Below are 24,812 nucleotides of genomic sequence, written 5' to 3'. Positions count from 1 at the left end.
ACAGGGAGAGAAAGAAAGAAAAGAAAAGCTGCTCTGAAAACTATCGCTGATCCTTTTACTCGCTGGCTTTCAAATCAAAGCTGGAATGAAATTTGTGGCGTTTGCAGGATCGAATCAATCACACAGGATCAGGAGAGAAGACAGCAGAGCAGCTGATTTTACACCTGAAGATAAAACTGTAATGTTAGAAACATGTGAAGATATTACACACACAATACAGACTGCAGCTCAGACAGCTGCTGGACAGATGTGTGTGTGTGTGTGTGTGTGTGTGTGTGTGTGTACGTACTGTAACTCCTTTATTCCACACAGACAGCTTCAGCATTTGTTCTGCTTTCTCTGCTTTTATTTGAATGTGACAGAAAAACACGACTAGAATTTACACAAACGTGTTTACAGGCTGACTTTAATGTGTTTCTGCACATGCTTGTCCTCTGGTCATGTGATCATGTGGTTTGTAGGATGCTCCTCTTCCTCAGAGGATCCACCTGTGCTTCCTCTCCTCTCTCCTCCACCTGTTACAGTGAGGGAACGTCCTCCATGATGGAGGAGCTGCTGGAAAGTGCTGAGAGTTTCCTCCAGAGTGAGACCTCTGTCACAGTTCAGAGGATCTACGGCAGCAGAGACCTTCATGGACACTAAAAGTCTCAAACACACAACAACAACATCACACTGACTCCACTCTGACATCACTGATCAATAATCAAAGAACACACAGATCAAACTGATTGATCAGCCATCAGAGGAGTCGGATCAATGGAGCTGCTTCTGTTCCTGATGTCCCCTGTTTGATCCTGGACCTGAACTCTCCCTGCAGAGGAGACACAGGACAGTCAGAGAGACACACACACACACACACACACACACACACACACAGAGACACACACACACACACACACACACACACACACACAAACAAACCTCTGACTTTGAGCTGTACTGTTTTCCATCTCATGATGTCATCATTCCTCCAGACTCCACATTCATATTCTCCACTGTCTCTCTCTGTGGGCTGTTTCAGGGTCAGACTGAGGTCTCCAGTTTTCAGCAGGTCTTCATTCATCTTCGTTCGGTCTCTGTAAACCTGGTGCTGTTTGTGAGGCTGGTCAGAGCCGTTCTCATACAGGTGAACAGTCCTGTGTGGGCCATAGCGTCTCCACTCCACTCTACCATCTCCAGGCAGGTTTTGTGTGGTGTTGAAGGGCAGCTGGACAGACTCCGCCCCCTCCTCCACCTCCACCTGACACTCTGAGAGGACAACAAACACAACATGAGCTGTACAAAGTGTGATTGGTGTTCAGAGCAGCATCATGTGACTCTTGTTCTGCACTAAATGAAGCGATGGAGTGGCGCCTCCTTCAGGCAGAGAAACAGCTCATGGAGAGAAATAATTATTAGAGCAAAAACAAGAGTGGAGCTGCAAATAAGGCCGAGAGGAACGCTGCAGAAAACTGTTCATGTGTGAATTCATCACTTCATAGATTTCTTTGAGCACTAAAATCAGAGCTGCTTCTATTTCTAATATGACAGCTGTACATTAGAGCTGGAACACTTTAAATGTGAGCCATAAAAACATGATACTCTACAAGTGCATTCAGCTCTGACACTGTCACATCATGAAGGAGACGTGGAAATCACTTTGTTACACAAATCAAAGTCAAATTAGTTCTATTGATGGAATATTGTGTGATCAATAGACTGATCAGTTTCTAATCTGTCATCGATCAGCTGGAAATCCAGCATGTCAAACAGACAGGCAGCAGATTAGGACCAAACACAAACACATGGAGACTTTTTCTTCACAGCAGTTGCAGGTAAACTGCAGCAACAATGCGACTCAGACAGTTTCTCTGTAACTGCAGGGCTTCCTGCGCTGCTGTTAGTCAGACACGGATCAACAGGTTGTGGATAGAAAGCAGATTCCTTCAGCAGAGGATCCATATCACACGTGAAGCATGTCGTCGGGAAACAATCAGTGAAAATGGGACACTTTGAGCCTCAAACTCTGAACATGACCTGCTGCAGACCAGCTGATGTGTTCAGTTACCATGGTGAGGAATTTCACAATAAAGGAGGCGTGCGCTCGGTCTTTTCCCGGCCCGACGCTCTGGGACGTTTTAGACAAGTTTCCTGGCAGAATACGATCCCGTCCGGAGGCCGACACCATCCTTATCCACATGGGCACCAACCGGACTCCAAACAGCGCTCCCACTTCCTCAAACTGGACTTTGTGTGTCTTTGTGAGGCTGTGAAACAAGCCCACCGTAGTGTTTGTATCTGCGGCCCCACTCCCACCTGTGGCCGTGGGGCGTTTGGGCGGCTGCTCGGCCTCCACACCTGGCTCTCCTCTGTGTGTGACTCCCACAGCCTGGGCTTTAGAGACAACTTCAATGTTTTCTGGGACAGGAGGCATCTTTCTGCAGCAGATGGGCTCCACTTCAACCAATCAGGAGCCAGATCCTCTCTGCTAACATATCATATGGAGTCCAGCAGGAAACACTCCATCAAGTACCTGTCCACACCTGTCCACACCTGCCCCCCAAATTCCCAAATTTGGGCTTTTGGTCAAAAAGGCCAAAAATTTGGACCAAAAGCCCAAATTCACTCTCAGTTTAGTTCAGCTGGAGCCGAGATGACACAGAGAGCCTTTGGTCCATGAGATCTATCTAGGAGACATCAGTAACATCAGCTTTGTGTCAGCCGTCCTGTAGAACGCTTCCATACAGCTGCTTCTGTCTCTGAGTGTCTCTCAGCTTCAGCTGGGACTCCACCCAGGTGTTGGTTGGTTGTTGGCACAGAGCTGCTGCAGTGACTCACAGCTGCTTTCATCCAGTTTAGATTCAATGGTGACTTTAAGCGTGTTTCATGTATGAAAGCCAATAAAGACAGAATGAGTGGTCAGAGGTGTCATAATGATATTCATGGTCAGATTTACTAACAGTTACAAAGCTGCTGTCTGAATTTACTAAAGAGCTGCAGGTCAGTCTGGGACTGAAACACGAGGAGCAAACTGGTGCCATGCTGCAGTCACAAACATGAGCTGATGGCTGATCTACCAGCAACGTGCTGCTTTCTATACAAACATGCAGCCAATCATGACTCTGTCAGAGCAGCCAATCAGAGGAAAGCAGCAGATGAGGGCGTGTGAGGCAGAGAGTGATGGAGCCACCAGAATAATCCACAGTAAGCTCAGGTTTCACTGATGAGTTTCTCTGTGGAAACAGATGAATGAGAGGAGGCTGAAGGAGGATCAATATGTTTGTGATATCAGGGAGAACTCTGCTGATAGAAGCTGCTGGGACTGTGTGAGGTCCTGAGGACTGAGACTCAGGTGGAGCTCAAGATTTATCAGAGGAGAGCTGCATGATTACAAACTGAACTGTGAGGATCAGCTGACTGTACATGAACATGATTCAGCATCAGATCTGATCACTTACACACTCTGATAACATCTCCCCCTCTCTGTGCAAATACATCAACACTGCTAGAAGCAACAAGCACATCAGGATCAATCACATTCTGATTGCTGTTTGTGTTACATTGAGAACAATCTGCAGTAAAGTGTGCGTCACACACCTGATTTATTCCAACACTTTCCTTTGAAAGTGAAACAAACACATATGAAATAATCCAGCCACAGAAACTGTCCACAGCTTTCAGTCTCCACATTTGAAGCTCTGCAGGAAACCCTGACAGCAGCTTTTTAGCTCCAAAGCAGGTTTAGCTCTGGTGCAGAGTGTTGGTGACTCTGCCCGTGGACACAGTTATTTCTGCAGGTGACCTTGTTACAGGTGCATTTGGAGGAGACTCAAAGCTTTGTGGCAGGGAGTTTACTGCAGACTGCAGCATGTTTAATAGCAAGCATGATGTGAGCCTGATGTGGCTGATAGCTGCTTCTAGCAGTCTTCATGTATGTGGAATGAGAGGGGAGATGTTATCAGGACCAGTTGCTGATTGGACGTCTCAAAGCTGTGAGCGCAGCGCTGAAACTTTGTCCTGTAGCTCTTCACTCAGTCCTCACCCTGAGTGTTTAGAGCCCAGCCCCACATATTCCTGCTCCTCAGGAATTCTGGGATTTGGAGGAAACACAGCTAAACTGACCTGAAGCTAAGGGGGAGGAGCCACAATACAAGCTGCATCCAGCCAATGGGTGCACTGTTGAGCCATGGATGTGCAGAGGGTCACATGTTTAGTCCCATTTGTATAAATGTGTCCATAATGAAGACAAATGCAGTCACACAGCTCTGCAACAGCACAAATCACTTTGATGGAGTTTGTTTGTGCTGCTCTCAGATCTGTACAACACTGACATGTGTGTCAACATGCTGCAGACTCACAAAGATGTGCCGTGTTAGCTTCATGTGTCCATCTGACACTATATTATAGTGACTTGAAGAAATCCCTGCAGCATCAATGCAGAACAAACAGAGGCCACGTGTGGCACAGTTCCTGTAACGGGATGAATCGGTGGATGTGTCGGGATCTGACGCTGAATCATGTTGCTGTTCTTTTCCACATGGTGCAGGTCAGCTGTTCCACACAGATGTCAGCTTTCTAGAAGAGTTAGTCTGGAATAAAGCAGCTCTCCTCTGGACCAATCCTGCCTCCAGCTGAGCCGTCACACACACACAGTCCCAGCAGTTTGTAGCACAGCAGTGATGCTTCTATCAGAAACATGCTGCTTCTCCTTCATCCTCCTCTCATTGATCTGAATCAGCTGTTTTCACAGAGAAACGCTGCACAAATCCTTCACTCCACTATTTCTGTCAGCAGAGGACTCGCTCTATCATGGCTGCTGCTCCTTTTTCACTCATTTGTGCTTTGAATCCAATCTGTTTCTCATCATCACCATGAACAGGCTGCTCATCAATCAGCACATTAGCTGTAGATCAGCTGCACACTGATGAAGATGCTCAGACAGACGGGCTGGGCACACAGAGGACTTTATGATCTGTTCTTCAATTCAGTCCAACATGGATCATTTCTGCTCACAGTCCAATCATCTCTGGAAACTTGTGCTTCCATGGCACAGCTGGGCTACTTCAACAAATAGCGCTACACCTCTGGTTGTCAGCTTCACCATCGCTCTCCCCGTGGCTACAGTACAAGTGAGCTGACACATCCATCAGTGGAGGCTGTGGGCCAGTAAGGAGCAGCAGCTGCCTGCAACATGGGCTTTACATTGAAAACAGCCACAAGTCTGGGCCTAACCACGCCTTTGGACTTCTTCTTCATTCCAATGAGATTTACATTTCAGGGAGTTCCCCTGGAAAAAGAGCCATTTTGAAAGCTGTTTGCTGACTTCATCAATAATCTGCTTCAGTCATCCAGATGAGAATCCTGAGAATGGAGCAGCCCTGATAGCAGCTCATAGGATCACAGTGTTTTTCATTCAGCTGATTGATTTCACAGGTTAGGAGGTGAACAATCTAACTGTGCTCCTCCTTCCACCTTTGGACCACTCATTTAGTGACAGCCAGGATGTGACAATCAGCTGTGACACAGGAAAACATGAGGTGGGAAACTCTGGAGAAGATCTGCTTTTCTCTACAGGGAGGCTCGCACATCTAATCTGCTCACCATCACTCAACTCACTTCAACAACATGCTGACTCAGTCATTTCTGCACGTTTCCTCATGTTACAACCCTGACTTCAGTTCAGCTGAGGAGGAGATGAGGGAGGAGAGAGCAGTGGTGGAGGAGGCAGATAAGGAAGAAGAGGAGGAGAAGATCCAAAGAGGAGGCAGGGGGAGAGGCTCAGGAACAGTTAGATCAGAGACTTTGAGCCATCATGGACTCCCACTCCTTCCATCCAGCCCTGTGTGGATCAGCAGCTCCAAAATGTCTGCTCACTCATGTTCTTCCTGTCTGTGCTCTTCTTTCATTTCACTCATTATATATGAGCTGCTCCTAAATCACACTGGATATGGATTTTCTGTCCATCCACACTAATTCTCTTCATCCTCACCTGATTGTTTGGATGCTCTTTGACAGCACATTGAAAATCCTCACAGTGACTTCTATTGCCACACTGACTGGACACATACAAAGTTGAAGGCTTCATGTGTTTGGCACAAATAATACTTTGGTAGGTCTGAGTTGTGTTTTGAACCATCTCTCAGGACCAAAGTCTTTTTGCTTCCTTCAAAAAGAGCTGAAGGCTTTTTACCTCACAGTTTGTCCTTTGATATTATTGGATGATGGACTGTGGGAAACACAAATGTGCACTTCTTAATGGCTCATATGTGCTGTGAAAGAGCTCTTTGTGATCTTGAAGCTTTTCAATAGTTTTTCTTTGGCTGTTTGTAAAGTTTTCTGTGTGAACTCTCAGGAATCTGGAGCAGTCTAATAGAAGTCTACTGGGGTACAGAGGGAGGAGCTTCTGTCAGACTCTTTCTGATGAGGAACTGAAGCCGCTCTCATGGTCTCATCAAATCATCAGACTCTGCTGAGAACAACAGTCATGTGACCTCTCAGAACAAACAGCCTGTTAGTTTCCTGCTGCCTCCATCACTCACTTTCATTCACTCTCAATCACACCAACATGTTAAAGCAGCGCTATAGCTCACCTGGCTGAGCAGGTGGGCTGAAGGCGGGGCTTACTACAGGTGCCTGTGTGTCCCTCACTCTCTCCCCACTTTCCTGTCTACTCTCTGCACCTATATAATAAAGGCAAACATGCCTCCAATAGAAACCTTTGCAAACACAAAGTCCCACAGCAGCCCCGTGTTCTCCGGCTAAAATGAGAGTTTTTGTCAGTGGAGTCTGGTGGCTTTAACCACACAAACATTACAGCTGCGCTCAAATATCACAAAGAGCTGTGACAGCAGAGAAACACATGACCATCCTCCAAATATCATCTAGAAATAGAAATGTGTCCACTGTGGGACGTGTGAGGCTGACATTAATATGTCTTAAAGTGGGAGATGAAGAAATGACTCCAGGGCCCAAATCATGGAGACAAACATCAATCCACACTTCACTTTGTTTCCTGTCTCTAAAGTGGGAATATTTCAGTGTGATGAACAAACGGCCTCCAACAAATGAAGCTGATTTCCTTTTCCTGTCTTTTCTCCAGCGGCCTCAGCTTCTTCCTCTTTCCCCTGTCTTCTTCTGCAGACGCTCCTCTGTAGCTTCAAGCTGTTTCTCTTTACAAGGAGAGCTACAAACCTTTGCATCCAGCCACAAACACCCCATGGGCTCCTCTGGATCATCACACTCAGCATTTTCACAATAAAAGCCTCATATTTATGGCTGCTCCAGCCTGACATGTGACAACATCCAAATGACTGGATCAAAGTGTTTGAATGATCTCAGCAGCTTTAAAACTATTGATATTTATACATTTACATTGATTTGGACTAAACTAACAAAACTATTGATTTGATCCAAACTCACATCATGCCAGAGGCTTTTATTTTGAAGGTAGGATCATTTTAATGCTCTTCTTAGTTCATTTAAACACACAGTTGCTCCGCCTGACATTTTTGGCTTTTAGATCAAAACATCAAAGAATTTATTTTATTTGAATGAACTGAAAATAGATTCAAACTAAAAGCTTTTAGAGAATAAACTCCTGCATGACCTCTGACCTTTGACCTGTATCTACAGCACTGACCTCTGACTTTCAGCTCCACCTTTCTCTTCAGCAGGATGTTTCCCTCCCTGCTGTAGACGGTGCAGGTGTAGGTCCTGTTGTCTCCATCTGTGGGGTGTTTCAGGGTCAGACTGAGGGCTCCAGTTTTCAGCAGGTCTTCATTCATCTTCGTTCGGTCTCTGTAAAACTGGTGCTGTTCTTCAGGCTGGTCAGAGCCATTCTTATACACGTGGGCTTTCACGTATGTGCCCATCCACTCCACTTTAGCGTCTTCAGGCAGGTGAAGTGTGGTGTTGAAGGGCAGCTGGACAGACTCCACCCCTGAATCCACCTCCACCTGGGGCACTGAGAGAACAACAAAGCACAACATGAGCTTGGATGGAGACATTTGTGTTGACTCTAACAGGCTGAATGCTGCTGCTTCACTGGGAGCTCACTGTTAGATAGAAAGTGGTCAGTGTGAAGAGGAGACGCAGCAGAAAGATGAAGACTGACAGGAAGAAAGCAGTGAACAGACTGTTGGAGCTGCTGTTAGTGGGACAGGACTTTATTCAGTCTCTGAGGACCAGATTTGACTTGATGAAGCAGAGAAACACAGTCTGAGTGTTTCTGTCACACTCACTTCATCACACAGCTCAGTTTGACAACATTTGGAAGAATTTGATAGAAGCTTCCTTTAGTAAAAGCACCAAGAAAACACCATGAAAACACCTCACTACACACAAAACTGCAGTACTGGCAAATTGTACATAAAGTATGAAAAGTCAAAGTATTTATTGTGCAGAAAAATGTTCCCATCAGTGTCTGTGGATCAATATTACTGCTGCACATGTTTAAGGCTGAGCTCATTTCAAATCCTTTCTATTGTGTTGAATCTGCAGTAATGCATCATATTCTATAAAATCATATGTTTGTAGTGGCTGTCCTGTGAGGACCACGTCTCTCTAAACAAACAGCTGTTAATGAGCTCACAAACACAGGCCTACAGCTGGATTTGAAAAAGCCCATTCAATAGAAAATCAACAGTCACAGCTGGATTCAAAGGCATGAGCTCTGCCCCACATCGCAAAATTGGGATAGCCCAGATCTGGCCCACACAAGGTGCACATGGCCCACATATCGCAAAGAATGACGGCCTTTTGGTGGCCCAGATCTGGTTTGCCAGATGTCAGCCTAATGTGTCCTTTAATCAAGCCATGTAATAACAACATGTGACTAAAAATGCAAAAGTAACATGACAAAACTCCTTTCAGACAGTGAATGACTGACTCTTATATACCACTTTTCTAGTCTCTCGGATTACTCAAAGTTCTTTGTACAACATGCCACAATAACCCAACCACACTCTTTCTCTAAACTGAGTGCTTCCTAACTACATTCATACACATTTACACTCTTGGCATGCAGACTAGAGGAGCCACGGAACGAACCACTAACCTTCCGATCAGTACGTGATTTGCTCTACCTCCTGAGCGACAGCCTCCCAGTGGTAAACATGAGTGAACCGTCACTAGGTTTTGGATAAAGTGTACACTCACAAACCTGTCAAACCTTCATTTGAAATGTTGGCTACCATAGCAGTATAGTATTGCAACATGGCATTTGCATCCTCTGACTAAAATAGGAAAATAGGAACATAAATAGAGCCATTATTGCCAGACCTGGCCCACGTCTGGTTGACATACACCCTGCCATGACACCAGTCCATCAGAAGTGCCAGCTTGATTCCGAATCCAGGGAAGACCTGTTTTCTATGGGCCTGGGCCACATAAACCAAACCACAATGTTTAAGGCTGAGCTCATTTCAAATCCTTTCTATTGTGTTGAATCTGCAGTAATGCATCATATTCTATAAAATCATATGTTTGTAGTGGCTGTCCTGTGAGGACCACGTCTCTCTAAACAAACAGCTGTTAATGAGCTCACAAACACAGGCCTACAGCTGGATTTGAAAAAGTCCATTCAATAGAAAATCAACAGTCACAGCTGGATTCAAAGGCTTGAGCTCTGTGTGACATGGTTACCTGTCAGCATCTACAGGGGGATTCAAATATGAAGGAAACATGAAGGTGGTGCATTAGAAAAACTGCTGCTTTCAAGCAGAGCAACAAACTGTTTGAACTGATCCAACTTTATTCACACAGACAAAGATTTGTGCATCAGCTGCTGTTTGCTGCTATAGATATAATCCAGCTGATGTGGAGAACTACATGTGACACTGTGATGCAGCCATGAATCTGACTGATTTCTTTCCATTTTCAAAGGTTGATGCATCAGTTAAAGTCCTTAAAAAGCTCAGAAATAAAGAGAAAGGTTGGTTACAGCAAAGAGAGGCACTGGCAGCCTTTAAGACACTAAACTGTGTTGGTCTGCAGGACTTCCTGTTCTTCTGCTTTAATGCTTTTTAAACATTATTTTTTTATGAGTATTAATGATGATTGAAGCTGTCAGCTGTCTGTCAAAGTGGACAAAGGGACGCACACTTTTTTTAAAACAGTAAAAAAGCTCCTTCATGAGGAGCAGAGAGATTCAAGAAGAGAAATCTTCACTTTAGAGCTTCTCATTGTCAAGGCTCGAGGGATGAGCCATGTGAAATTTAATGAGGACCCAAGATGCAGGCAGCTGAAGCTCTAACTGGAGACCAAGGGAAACATAGAAACACGCAGGGAATTAATGCAGACGAACCGGCAACAGGCAGGAGAACACGGGGCTTAAATACAAACAGCAGTAATCAAGGGATGGGAGACAGGAGGGGAACACACCTGGGAGAAATCAGAGCTGACGAGACACGGGAAACGTAAACTGAACACACTCACATGAGACAAGGACCTTCAGAAAAAAACAGGAAACAGACATAGAGGACCAGACAAGACACTGAACTTAACAGACAGACTCACGAGCAGACACAGTGACACCATGAACAGACAGAGGGAACACAGGCAGGCATAAAACAAAACCCCAATACATAGCAAACCTAAACAAAAGACATAACAGAATAAACAAGAACATAGAAGAAACGCAAAAGACTGAGTCGTTTTGAAGCTGCAGCAGAGGTGTTTAACCAGAACAGAAAACCGTGTTTGAGGAGGACTCTGAAGGACACAGCAGTGTGTAGAGCAGCAGCTACAACCAGCAGAGAGTGCAGCACCAGATATAGGCTGTATCCCAATCCAGGGTCTGCAGCCTTAAAGTACGCAGCCTTAACGATCCACAAGGGCCGCGTACTCAAAGACCGCTAAGGCCGGAAGTGAGGGGCTTGTGAAATGGGACGGTCTAGCCTCCGTCGCGCTGCCCAGGGTGGAAACGTTTCATACAGCGTTATTTGACAGAAATGAAGGAGAAAATCTTTTGTTCATTTGTTTGTTTGTTTCTACATGAACTTTGATTTGATGAGTATCTGAGGCTGAGACCACGGGACTGTGAAACATGATTGTTGGGCTTCATTTCTGTACTGAACAGTCATTTTAAGATTAGCTAGTAAATAACAGTTAGCTAATGTTGTTCATGAGACTAAAGTCATCTTACTTTGGTAATGTAAATATAATATGGCCAATATTAAAGTTATTATTTCAATCATCATTAGTTATTACAGCAGTGAATGAAGTCTGTTTCAAACACTGAGCTGCAGTAAAGATTCAAGCTGCATTTATTTATATTTCCTGTCACCTTAAATCTTCACTCAAAGACAGGTTCCTTTGACACTGTATATGTATTATGTATAATAGACAAATATTGTTCTTTTAATATGTTGGCATTACTAAATTTGTCTCAGTGCTTACTTTTAATATCCATAAAATCATCACATTGATGAAGGTCGACTATTGAACGGCGTATATTTAAAAGGCTTTAAAACCAAGTTAGTACAAACATCGCTAATGTCACATAACTTTGCCGACATGTGGCGAACAGTAATGTTTAAATGTTCTTCATTATTAAAAATAATATTCAGTACTTACTTTTAAAAGTTTACTCTTCGGGTGCCCTTCGTCTGCCTTTTTTTTTCGGCAAAATCATCCACGCCACCGCCGCGCTATGCATTCTGGGATATGTTGGGCCACGAAGTCTACACCGCCACATCCTTAAAATTCAGGAAAATGAAGGACGCATTTGAGGGCCGCATTTCGAGCAGCCTTTGAATTGGGACAGCCTTTGTCGCGTTGCTGTGATGTAATCGGCCTTAAAATGAGGCCTTTAAGGCTGCAGACCCTGAATTTGGATACAGCCATAGAGCCTACAGACTCAGCTGTTCACCAGCTAACACCTGTGACTCCACCCAGATGAAGCTTTAGCACCACACCTGCAGAAGCTGCCTGTTCACACCGAGGAATGAATGAGAGCATTTCAAGGTCAGGACCACCTCAAGAACCAGACTGATTTATCCCCACTCAGCACCTCACCCACCACACAGCATACAGGAACAGTCTTCCAGTCATCCTGAAGTTTAACTGAGTAAAGTCTGGGACTGTTTGAAGGAGTGTTTTGGCTCTCCAGAGATCATTTAGTGATCTCTCTCTATGACCTCCTCTCCTCTCTCCTTCCTGTGCTCCTCATTTCTCCTCCACATCCTCTCTTTTCTTCCACCCACTGCTTTCCCACCTGTCTGAACACCTGTGTTGTAAACTGACCAAAGATGAACCCGAGTCTGACCTTTAACCTTTGACCTCACCAACTGAAGAGAACTTTTCTTCTTCTTCAGTTGAATAGAAGAATCAAACAGTGATGTCACAATAATCCATCAGTCTGTTTTGGCCCTGCTCTCTTAAACTTACTGCACTACACTCTTTATGGAAACACATCATTTCCTGTGTGAATTTCAAATTAAAAGCACTCTAACATGTCAGTGGACACAAACGCTTCCTTTCTGAGGGTCTGCATGGGTCACAAAGAGCTCTTTGTGATCTTGAAGCTTTTCAATAGTTTTTCTTTGGCTGTTTGTAAAGTTTTCTGTGTGAACTCTCAGGAATCTGGAGCAGTCTAATAGAAGTCTACTGGGGTACAGAGGGAGGAGCTTCTGTCAGACTCTTTCTGATGAGGAACTGAAGCCGCTCTCATGGTCTCATCAAATCATCAGACTCTGCTGAGAACAACAGTCATGTGACCTCTCAGAACAAACAGCCTGTTAGTTTCCTGCTGCCTCCATCACTCACTTTCATTCACTCTCAATCACACCAACATGTTAAAGCAGCGCTATAGCTCACCTGGCTGAGCAGGTGGGCTGAAGGCGGGGCTTACTACAGGTGCCTGTGTGTCCCTCACTCTCTCCCCACTTTCCTGTCTACTCTCTGCACCTATATAATAAAGGCAAACATGCCTCCAATAGAAACCTTTGCAAACACAAAGTCCCACAGCAGCCCCGTGTTCTCCGGCTAAAATGAGAGTTTTTGTCAGTGGAGTCTGGTGGCTTTAACCACACAAACATTACAGCTGCGCTCAAATATCACAAAGAGCTGTGACAGCAGAGAAACACATGACCATCCTCCAAATATCATCTAGAAACAGAAATGTGTCCACTGTGGGACGTGTGAGGCTGACATTAATATGTCTTAAAGTGGGAGATGAAGAAATGACTCCAGGGCCCAAATCATGGAGACAAACATCAATCCACACTTCACTTTGTTTCCTGTCTCTAAAGTGGGAATATTTCAGTGTGATGAACAAACGGCCTCCAACAAATGAAGCTGATTTCCTTTTCCTGTCTTTTCTCCAGCGGCCTCAGCTTCTTCCTCTTTCCCCTGTCTTCTTCTGCAGACGCTCCTCTGTAGCTTCAAGCTGTTTCTCTTTACAAGGAGAGCTACAAACCTTTGCATCCAGCCACAAACACCCCATGGGCTCCTCTGGATCATCACACTCAGCATTTTCACAATAAAAGCCTCGTATTTATGGCTGCTCCACCCTGACATGTGACAACATCCAAATGACTGGATCAAAGTGTTTGAATGATCTCAGCAGCTTTAAAACTATTGATATTTATACATTTACACTGATTTGGACTAAACTAACAAAACTATTGATTTGATCCAAACTCACATCATGCCAGAGGCTTTTATTTTGAAGGTAGGATCATTTTAATGGTCTTCTTAGTTCATTTAAACACACAGTTGCTCCTCCTGACATTTTTGGCTTTTAGATCAAAACATCAAAGAATTTATTTTATTTGAATGAACTGAAAATAGATTCAAACTAAAAGCTTTTAGAGAATAAACTCCTGCATGACCTCTGACCTTTGCCCTGTATCTACAGCACTGACCTCTGACTTTCAGCTCCACTTGTTTCTTCAGCAGGATGTTTCCCTCCCTGCTGTAGACGGTGCAGGTGTAGGTCCAGTTGTCTCCATCTGTGGGGTATTTCAGGGTCAGACTGAGGTCTCCAGTTTTCAGCAGGTCTTCATTCATCTTCGTTCGGTCTCTGTAAGCCTGGTGCTGTTTGTGAGGCTGGTCAGAGCCGTTCTCATACACGTGGACCTTCCTGCTGTATCTGTTCTCCATCCACTCCACTTTAACATCTTCAGGCAGGTGAAGTGTGGTGTTGAAGGGCAGCTGGACAGACTCCACCCCTGAATCCACCTCCACCTGGGGGACTGAGAGGACAACAAAGCACAACATGAGCTTGGATGGAGACATTTGTGTTGACTCTAACAGGCTGAATGCTGCTGCTTCACTGGGAGCTCACTGTTAGATAGAAAGTGGTCAGTGTGAAGAGGAGACGCAGCAGAAAGATGAAGACTGACAGGAAGAAAGCAGTGAACAGACTGTTGGAGCTGCTGTTAGTGGGACAGGACTTTATTCAGTCTCTGAGGACCAGATTTGACTTGATGAAGCAGAGAAACACAGTCTGAGTGTTTCAGGAAACAGACATAGAGGACCAGACAAGACACTGAACTTAACAGACAGACTCATGAGCAGACACAGTGACACCATGAACAGACAGAGGGAACACAGGCAGGCATAAAACAAAACCCCAATACATAGCAAACCTAAACAAAAGACATAACAGAATAAACAAGAACATAGAAGAAACGCAAAAGACTGAGTCGTTTTGAAGCTGCAGCAGAGGTGTTTAACCAGAACAGAAAACCGTGTTTGAGGAGGACTCTGAAGGACACAGCAGTGTGTAGAGCAGCAGCTACAACCAGCAGAGAGTGCAGCACCAGATATAGGCTGTATCCCAATTCAGGGTCTGCAGCCTTAAAGTACGCAGCCTTAACGATCCACAAGGGCCGCGTACTCAAAGACCGCTAAGGCCGGAAGTGAGGGGCTTGTGAAATGGGACGGTCTAGCCTCCGTCGCGCTGCCCAGGGTGGAAACGTTTCATACAGCGTTATTTGACAGAAATGAAGGAGAAAATCTTTTGTTCATTTGTTTGTTTGTTTCTACATGAACTTTGATTTGATGAGTATCTGAGGCTGAGACCACGGGACTGTGAAACATGATTGTTGGGCTTCATTTCTGTGCTGAACAGTCATTTTAAGATTAGCCAGTAAATAACAGTTAGCTAATGTTGTTCATGAGACTAAAGTCATCTTACTTTGGTAATGTAAATATAATATGGCCAATATTAAAGTTATTATTTCAATCATCATTAGTTATTACAGCAGTGAATGAAGTCTGTTTCAAACACTGAGCTGCAGTAAAGATTCAAGCTGCATTTATTTATATTTCCTGTCACCTTAAATCTTCACTCAAAGACAGGTTCCTTTGACACTGTATATGTATTATGTATAATAGACAAATATTGTTCTTTTAATATGTTGGCATTACTAAATTTGTCTCAGTGCTTACTTTTAATATCCATAAAATCATCACATTGATGAAGGTCGACTATTGAACGGCGTATATTTAAAAGGCTTTAAAACCAAGTTAGTACAAACATCGCTAATGTCACATAACTTTGCCGACATGTGGCGAACAGTAATGTTTAAATGTTCTTCATTATTAAACATAATATTCAGTACTTACTTTTAAAAGTTTACTCTTCGGGTGCCCTTCGTCTGCCTTTTTTTTCCGGCAAAATCATCCACGCCACCGCCGCGCTATGCATTCTGGGATATGTTGGGCCACGAAGTCTACACCGCCACATCCTTAAAATTCAGGAAAATGAAGGACGCATTTGAGGGCCGCATTTCGAGCAGCCTTTGAATTGGGACAGCCTTTGTCGCGTTGCTGTGATGTAATCGGCCTTAAAATGAGGCCTTTAAGGCTGCAGACCCTGAATTTGGATACAGCCATAGAGCCTACAGACTCAGCTGTTCACCAGCTAACACCTGTGACTCCACCCAGATGAAGCTTTAGCACCACACCTGCAGAAGCTGCCTGTTCACACCGAGGAATGAATGAGAGCATTTCAAGGTCAGGACCACCTCAAGAACCAGACTGTGATTTATCCCCACTCAGCACCTCACCCACCACACAGCATACAGGAACAGTCTTCCAGTCATCCTGAAGTTTAACTGAGTAAAGTCTGGGACTGTTTGAAGGAGTGTTTTGGCTCTCCAGAGATCATTTAGTGATCTCTCTCTATGACCTCCTCTCCTCTCTCCTTCCTGTGCTCCTCATTTCTCCTCCACATCCTCTCTTTTCTTCCACCCACTGCTTTCCCACCTGTCTGAACACCTGTGTTGTAAACTGACCAAAGATGACTGACCTTTAACCTTTGACCTCACCAACTGAAGAGAACTTTTCTTCTTCTTCAGTTGAATAGAAGAATCAAACAGTGATGTCACAATAATCCATCAGTCTGTTTTGGCCCTGCTCTCTTAAACTTACTGCACTACACTCTTTATGGAAACACATCATTTCCTGTGTGAATTTCAAATTAAAAGCACTCTAACATGTCAGTGGACACAAACGCTTCCTTTCTGAGGGTCTGCATGGGTCACAAAGAGCTCTTTGTGATCTTGAAGCTTTTCAATAGTTTTTCTTTGGCTGTTTGTAAAGTTTTCTGTGTGAACTCTCAGGAATCTGGAGCAGTCTAATAGAAGTCTACTGGGGTACAGAGGGAGGAGCTTCTGTCAGACTCTTTCTGATGAGGAACTGAAGCCGCTCTCATGGTCTCATCAAATCATCAGACTCTGCTGAGAACAACAGTCATGTGACCTCTCAGAACAAACAGCCTGTTAGTTTCCTGCTGCCTCCATCACTCACTTTCATTCACTCTCAATCACACCAACATGTTAAAGCAGCGCTATAGCTCACCTGGCTGAGCAGGTGGGCTGAAGGCGGGGCTTACTACAGGTGCCTGTGTGTCCCTCACTCTCTCCCCACTTTCCTGTCTACTCTCTGCACCTATATAATAAAGGCAAACATGCCTCCAATAGAAACCTTTGCAAACACAAAGTCCCACAGCAGCCCCGTGTTCTCCGGCTAAAATGAGAGTTTTTGTCAGTGGAGTCTGGTGGCTTTAACCACACAAACATTACAGCTGCGCTCAAATATCACAAAGAGCTGTGACAGCAGAGAAACACATGACCATCCTCCAAATATCATCTAGAAACAGAAATGTGTCCACTGTGGGACGTGTGAGGCTGACATTAATATGTCTTAAAGTGGGAGATGAAGAAATGACTCCAGGGCCCAAATCATGGAGACAAACATCAATCCACACTTCACTTTGTTTCCTGTCTCTAAAGTGGGAATATTTCAGTGTGATGAACAAACGGCCTCCAACAAATGAAGCTGATTTCCTTTTCCTGTCTTTTCTCCAGCGGCCTCAGCTTCTTCCTCTTTCCCCTGTCTTCTTCTGCAGACGCTCCTCTGTAGCTTCAAGCTGTTTCTCTTTACAAGGAGAGCTACAAACCTTTGCATCCAGCCACAAACACCCCATGGGCTCCTCTGGATCATCACACTCCGCATTTTCACAATAAAAGCCTCGTATTTATGGTTGCTCCACCCTGACATGTGACAACATCCAAATGACTGGATCAAAGTGTTTGAATGATCTCAGCAGCTTTAAAACTATTGATATTTATACATTTACATTGATTTGGACTAAACTAACAAAACTATTGATTTGATCCAAACTCACATCATGCCAGAGGCTTTTATTTTGAAGGTAGGATCATTTTAATGGTCTTCTTAGTTCATTTAAACACACAGTTGCTCCGCCTGACATTTTTGGCTTTTAGATCAAAACATCAAAGAATTTATTTTATTTGAATGAACTGAAAATAGATTCAAACTAAAAGCTTTTAGAGAATAAACTCCTGCATGACCTCTGACCTTTGCCCTGTGTCTACAGCACTGACCTCTGACTTTCAGCTCCACTTGTTTCTTCAGCAGGATGTTTCCCTCCCTGCTGTAGACGGTGCAGGTGTAGGTGTAGTTGTCTCCATCTGTGGGGTGTTTCAGGGTCAGACTGAGGTCTCCAGTTTTCAGCAGGTCTTCATTCATCTTCGTTTGGTCTCTGTAAACCTGGTGCTGTTCTTCAGGCTGGTCAGAGCCGTTCTCATACACGTGGACTGTTTCCTCTTCATCATCCATCCACTCCACTTTAGCGCCTTCAGGCAGGTGAAGTGTGGTGTTGAAGGGCAGCTGCACAGACTCCACCCCTGAATCCACCTCCACCTGGGGGACTGAGAGGACAACAAAGTAAGAAACACAGTCTGAGTGTTTCTGTCACACTCACTTCATCACACAGCTCAGTTTGACAACATGTGGAAGAATTTGATAGAAGCCTTCCTTTAGTAAAAGCACCAATAAAACACCATGAAAACACCTCACTACACACAAAACTGCAGTACTGGCAAATTGTACATAAAGTATGAAAAGTCAAAGTACTTATTGTGCAGAAAAATGTTCCCATCAGTGTCTGTGGATCAATATTACTGCTGCACATGTTTAAGGCTGAGCTCATTTCAAATCCTTTCTATTGTGTTGAATCTGCAGTAATGCATCATATTCTATAAAATCATATGTTTGTAGTGGCTGTCCTGTGAGGACCACGTCTCTCTAAACAAACAGCTGTTAATGAGCTCACAAACACAGGCCTACAGCTGGATTTGAAAAAGTCCATTCAATAGAAAATCAACAGTCACAGCTGGATTCAAAGGCTTGAGCTCTGTGTGACATGGTTACCTGTCAGCATCTACAGGGGGATTCAAATATGAAGGAAACATGAAGGTGGTGCATTAGAAAAACTGCTGCTTTCAAGCAGAGCAACAAACTGTTTGAACTGATCCAACTTTATTCACACAGACAAAGATTTGTGCATCAGCTGCTGTTTGCTGCTATAGATATAATCCAGCTGATGTGGAGAACTACATGTGACACTGTGATGCAGCCATGAATCTGACTGATTTCTTTCCATTTTCAAAGGTTGATGCATCAGTTAAAGTCCTTAAAAAGCTCAGAAATAAAGAGATAGGTTGGTTAAAGCAAAGAGAGGCACTGGCAGCATTTAAGACACTAAACAAGAGAAACAGATCAGAGAACATCAGACTGAATAAGTGGAATAAAGTGAAACAGAGAACTAACGCTCCCTAAGAATGGAGCTGTCAGAGGAAGAGAGCAGCAAACTGAAAGTCTCTGTTAGCTGCAGAGCTCTGAAACTTCACACAGCTTTGGATGATAACATGGAGAAAGGATGTGGAGATGTTCACACTTCTGCTAGAAATCATCTTCTAGTTATTGTGACTCAGATATGACTGATTATAGATGAGGACCAAAGAAGGTTGTTACTGAGATTTGAGCTGACTTAGCTTAGCCTGTGTTTTAGCCACATGCTAAACAAACACATGTTCAGAAACTAGAAGATGTTACCTTTCAGATGAAGTCTCACACATGAACTTTGCTCCTACAGTTCATCTGATGAAGCTTTTACATTTGGCTGGAAATCAAAGATAAACCAAAACAGCCACAAACATCAGACATGCTAACACTGTGACATTATTGGATGGAGCCACTGAGACTGAACAACCATCATGAGTCTGACCTCTGACCTTTGACCTGTTTCTACAGCACTGACCTCTGACTTTCAGCTCCACTTTTCTCTTCAGCAGGATGTTTCCCTCCCTGCTGTAGGCGGTGCAGGTGTAGGTGGAGTTGTCTCCATCTGTGGGGTGTTTCAGGGTCAGACTGAGGTCTCCAGGTTCCAGCAAGTTTCTCTTCATCTTTGTTCGGTTCTTGTATTTATCGTCCTGTTCTTCAGGCTGGTCAGAGCCGTTCTCATACACGTGGACTGTTTCCTCTTCATCATCCTTCCACTCCACTTTAGCATCTTTAGGCAGCCAAACTGTGGTTTTTAAGGTCAGCTGGACAGACTCCACCCCTGAATCCACCTCCACCCAGGGGACTGAGAGGACAACAAAGCACAACATGAGCTGTAGTGAAGGTTACTAATGTTCTCCTTATGACCTGTTACAGAGGACTTATTTCTGTGCTTGTCCTGTTAGACCTCAGTGTAGACCACAACAGTTTACTGCAAACACACCAGAGTTATTAAAGGAAATTCACTGCAGTGGTTTGAATCACATCTGATAGATTCCAGTTTGTTTATGTAAATGAGGAGTTTTCTTCACATAGAAAGGTCACCATTTCTGCTGACATTATACTTGGTTTTCTACAACATAATGTAAAGTTATTATATATTATTCACGTTTCTGTTCAGTTGTATTGGTTGTTTTCATTGTAACTTCTGCTGCCCTCCGCTGGTCTCTCTTGTAAAAGAGATTTTAATCCCAGTGAGACTTTTACGTGCATAAATAAAGTCCACATGCAGCCTCTGTGTCAGATCAATGCAGTGAAGCACACACACTGTTTAGTAAAGTCATGTTGTGGAGCTGTTTCACTGATCAATGACTGAGTCTGAAGGAGGTTTTCTGACTTCTGGAACAAACCTGGAAGTTTCTCTTCAGCTCTCTGTATCAGCTGTTTGTAACTCTCAACTCTTTCAGCTTCTGGAACAAGTTTGTGTGAGCCACAGTCGAGGAGCCACCAGAGGACACCTGCTGACCATCGGCATTATGGGTAGTGTAGTAGGAGACACTCACCTGACATGAAATAGTGCCGGAAATAATATATGAGACCTCCAGAAATAACAAGAAGAACCAGGAGAACCAGGAGAGCTGTGGCCCAGGATGGAAATGGTTCTGTGGAGAAACATAAAACGATATCAACATGACTGCTGAACATTGACCTCAATTTCCTCCACTAACACCTGGTGTTTTTCTACATCTCTGACCTTTGACCTGCAGCACTACTTTGTGTCTCAGGATGTCTTTGTCCCTGTAGATGGTGCAGATGTATCCTCCACTGTCTCTCTCTGTGGGGTATTTCAGGGTCAGACTGAGGTCTCCAGTTCTCAGCAGGTCTTCGTTCATCTTTGTTCGGTCTCTGTAAAAACTGTCCTGGTCATCCAGGTGGTTACTTTTGTTTGGATACACATGAACCACCATCAGTTCAGGGTCAGAGCGAGTCCACTCCACTCTGGTGTCCTGAGGCAGGTCAGCTGTAGTTTTGCAGGGCAGAATGACAGACTCTGAGCCTTCCTCCACCTCCACCTCCACCTGGTGGTCTGAGAGGACAATAAACCACAGTATCAGGTGTAGAAGCAGCAGCAGTCACACTGATGGTAACTGAAGCACGGCTGAGTATCTACACAGCAAATCTCTGGAGTTAAATATCCTGGAGTTTATTTTTCACCTTATACTACAGTCAGTGTTGGGGAGTACTCTAAGCGGTGTAATATTTAGGTGTTCATTCACTGGGTGCTAAGGAGTCTAATTCAACACATTGCTGGTATTGTTTGTCTGTCGACTGTTACCGCGCCTATCTGTGTTTCTTTCTTGGACTCCGACATGTAGGAGGTAAAAATACTTTATTTACTTTGGGATTTTCTGAGAGTGTAGTGATGTTATTTATATATATTTGGTTGCATGTATGCATAAGTAAAATATAAAGTTAACTAACTAGCACTACATGTGTTTTCTGTATGTTGTGCTGATTTGGAGATAGCAGCTAGGCTAAAGCTAGTCAAAAGTTAGCTAACTAACTTATCTTACTGTATTTTAAGATACACATTTCATGTTGTCAATGAAAACGTTTATTTCTATTTCTTAATTTTAACACTAACGTTTAATTTAACGTTAGCTAACTACAGTAATATTCTGTTTAGACTCATGGTAATGGCCGTATTTAACCAAAGAGAGGTGCAGCCTGCACTGATGAGATGTTGAGGTACCATTAACATCAGTTAGTTAGTCCTGCTGCACACTGAGCTATGTACACAACCCTGTCTCCAGAACTGTAAAGACAAGGACACAGCAAACATGCGGTCACATTGTCTGCTAAATCTAGCCTAGCTAAATAGATTTTAAGCAATATTTAGTGTGGGCAGGCTAACTCAATGTAAGAAAGTGTTTATTGATTAAGTTATACACAGTTTACATAAAGTTACCATAAACAACCTTTTCTTCTTGTGTTGTGTTTCACATTAGTAAAGGTCTTTTTTTTCGTGGGTGGCCAAGATGTTGATAAAAGTAAAACACAGAGAGACAAAGAAATATGCAAAATTGGAAGAAGTCAGCTTCACAGATTTTGTGAGAGCAGGTAAGTTATGGTTTGTACTAAGTCATTAAAGAGGAAATGATAATGTTGTTAGTAACTGAGTGATGATTTTACTTCAGTACAGCAGAAGTTTCTCATACCAGAAAATGCAGCACTGAAAGTCACGGATGAGCAGGGTATAGAGGTGGATGAGGATGTCTTTCCTGAACTTGCAGCAGTCAAAGAGGTGTGTTTTGTCATCTATACAGCTGAAGGTAAGTAAATATGCTCTGATAGATTTTGAAGGATTCGATTTGTACAGTTACTCTTAAATAAACATTTTTAATTTGTCTAATATCCTGTGGTAACAATCACAAAATGCTGTTTTCATGGCTCAACAGTAAGTTGGATTTATCACATGCATTTCAGACATCCTGGAAACACAATCATCCAAGAAGCTGCGCGACTGCTCACACCTAACACACTATGTGACACTCACACCTTGTGGTATGTAAATTGTATATTACCATAATAAAATACAAGATAACCATCTGTTCTCCTGGGAGAAAGTATAATTTAATCAAACCGTGCAATTTACTGGCCCTGTGTGCATAAATGGCATCTTTGTTGTGTTGTGTTTTTGATTGTAGATACCTTATATTGTAATATTTTTATTTGTCACCCTCAGATTTGACTGTCCTGAAGCAACATGTGGAAGAGCCCTCCTCTCCAACTCTAACAGATACATTTTCTGTCTCAACCACCAGCAGTCAGAGCAGTGACACAAGTGATGCCGGACTTCAAACGGTTCAACCTCTATTGGACAGCATACATGAAAGAAATGTAGATACGGTACTTAATTGACTTATACTTGACTCTTTAGTTGCCATTGAGCTATAGTCAAAATCTCTACCATTGGCCAGATTGATATTGTTTCTATCTATAGCCCTATAAGCGTAAAAACTATAATCTCTATCAAAAAAGGAAAGTTTGGAGTCTAACCTTAGAAGTAGAGAGGGTGTCTGGGATCTTTTGCTTTTACTCTTGAATGGTTTCATAAAATATTCACTGGATCTTTCTCTGGGACAGCCAGTCCACTGAAAAAGATGCTTTCTATTTAGTTTTTTACAAATGTCTCTCAAATGAGTAAATGCTTTGTTTGTGTATAATGAACTTACAGGAAAGTCTATTGAAACTATTTCAAGTGTTTCCGTCAGGCAGCAGCTGTCTGAGATGATGGTTGATAAATGTAACAGATAAAAACTTAAGCAGAACAATATCAAAATATAAACATCAGTCCTACAGTTTTATGCCATTAACTCTGCAGTCCCCTCACTGTTACCTGAACCCCGCTATGATTTACACTACATATCCTAACAGCAGTTATTAAGGCAAGGCAAGTTTATTTGTATAGCACAATTCAACAACAAGGTGATTCAAAGTGCTTTACAGAGACATTAGAAACAAAAACAAATAAAAAGCATGATTTAAAATTGATTAAAACAAGCAAATAAACTAACTAATTAACAAACAAACAAAACAGTATATAAAATCAAAACAGATAAAATCAGAACAGTAGATAAAATCAGTAGTTAATGTAAGTTTTGAAATTTAAGCTTAAAGTGTGGATTTGGTGCTTTATTCAAATGCAGCTGAGAACAGGTGAGTCTTCAACCTGGATTTAAATAAACTGAGTGTTTCAGCTGATCTGAGGCTTTCTGGGAGTTTGTTCCAGATATAAGGAGCATAAAAGCTGAATGCAGCTTCTCCGTGTCTGGTTCTGACTCTGGGAACTGATAAAAGACCGGATCCAGATGACCTGAGGGATCTGGAAGGTTCATACTGGGTCAGGAGGTCATTGATGTATTTTGGTCCTAAACCATTCAGAGCTTTATAGGCCAGCATCAGAACTTTAAAGTCTATCCTCTGACGGACAGGCAGCCAGTGTAAAGACCTCAGAGCTGGACTGATGTGGTCCACTTTTTTGGTCTTAGTGAGGACTCGAGCAGCAGAGTTCTGAATGAGCTGTAGTTGTCTGACTGATTTTTTAGGTAGACCTGTAAAGATGCTGTTACAGTAATCAAGCCTACTAAAGATGAATGCATGGACTAGTTTTTCCAGGTCCTGTTGAGACATCAGATCTTTTATCCTTGAAATATTCTTGAGGTGATAGTATGCTGACTTTGTTATTGTCTTAATGTGTTTTTCTAAGTTTAGGTCTGCATCCATCACTACACCCAAATTTCTCGCCTGGTTTGTGGTTTTTAGATGTATAGATTGAAGTTCTCTGGTGACCTGTAATCGTTTTTCTTTGGCGCCAAAGACTATTACCTCAGTTTTGTTTTTGTTTAGCTGGAGAAAATTGTGGCACAACCAGTCATTGATTTCCTCAATTATTCTCAATTATCCTCAGTTATTAACCTGAGAGTCTCAGTGACATCAGGACCAGCTGGATGAAACATGATGAACCATCTCTGCTCTGTCTGCGTTTCATAGCAGCTCCTCCAGTCTGAGTCTGTACAACATCAGGACACTTCCTGCTGCTCTGTGAGCTGCAGTGAGGCTTAGAGAGCTCATGCTCTCCACTGTGTACAGTGTGTAAATGTTGCGAGTGTAACCCTGCACATGCAGTAAAGACTGCAGCTGTTGTAGCAGAGACATCCTGTTTGCACTGAGGTTAGCTCTGAGCTACATGTTGCTGCTGGTTTTTCAGGTTAGTCACAACAATTTACAAAACT

At 43.3% G+C, this 24,812-nt stretch overlaps 1 protein-coding gene across 1 annotated transcript in view; it reads right to left on the bottom strand.

Annotated features, from left to right (window-relative positions):
* Nucleotides 1-267: 267 nt before the first annotated feature.
* The window catches only part of LOC146578317 (uncharacterized), a 46,943-nt gene continuing 22,398 nt past the window's right edge, over nucleotides 268-24,812 (bottom strand). The window contains exons 3-10 of the mRNA XM_085258330.1: nucleotides 20,771-21,103; nucleotides 20,580-20,678; nucleotides 19,556-19,882; nucleotides 17,838-18,164; nucleotides 13,845-14,174; nucleotides 7,619-7,942; nucleotides 922-1,248; nucleotides 268-811 (exon numbers count right to left, since the gene is read on the bottom strand). Coding sequence (XP_085114456.1) covers nucleotides 720-811; nucleotides 922-1,248; nucleotides 7,619-7,942; nucleotides 13,845-14,174; nucleotides 17,838-18,164; nucleotides 19,556-19,882; nucleotides 20,580-20,678; nucleotides 20,771-21,103 — 2,159 coding nt within the window. The 3' untranslated portion in view covers nucleotides 268-719. The remainder of the gene's footprint in view (nucleotides 812-921; nucleotides 1,249-7,618; nucleotides 7,943-13,844; nucleotides 14,175-17,837; nucleotides 18,165-19,555; nucleotides 19,883-20,579; nucleotides 20,679-20,770; nucleotides 21,104-24,812) is intronic.

The sequence above is a fragment of the Mchenga conophoros genome, linkage group LG3, assembly GCF_057382185.1.
Source record: "Mchenga conophoros isolate Kocher_MC1m ecotype Shallow Benthic linkage group LG3, M_conophoros_male_GT1.1, whole genome shotgun sequence".
NCBI classification, from domain to species: Eukaryota; Metazoa; Chordata; class Actinopteri; order Cichliformes; family Cichlidae; genus Mchenga; species Mchenga conophoros.
Note: the sequence above shows the minus strand (reverse complement) of the source record. Positions and strands in the feature narration are given on the sequence as shown.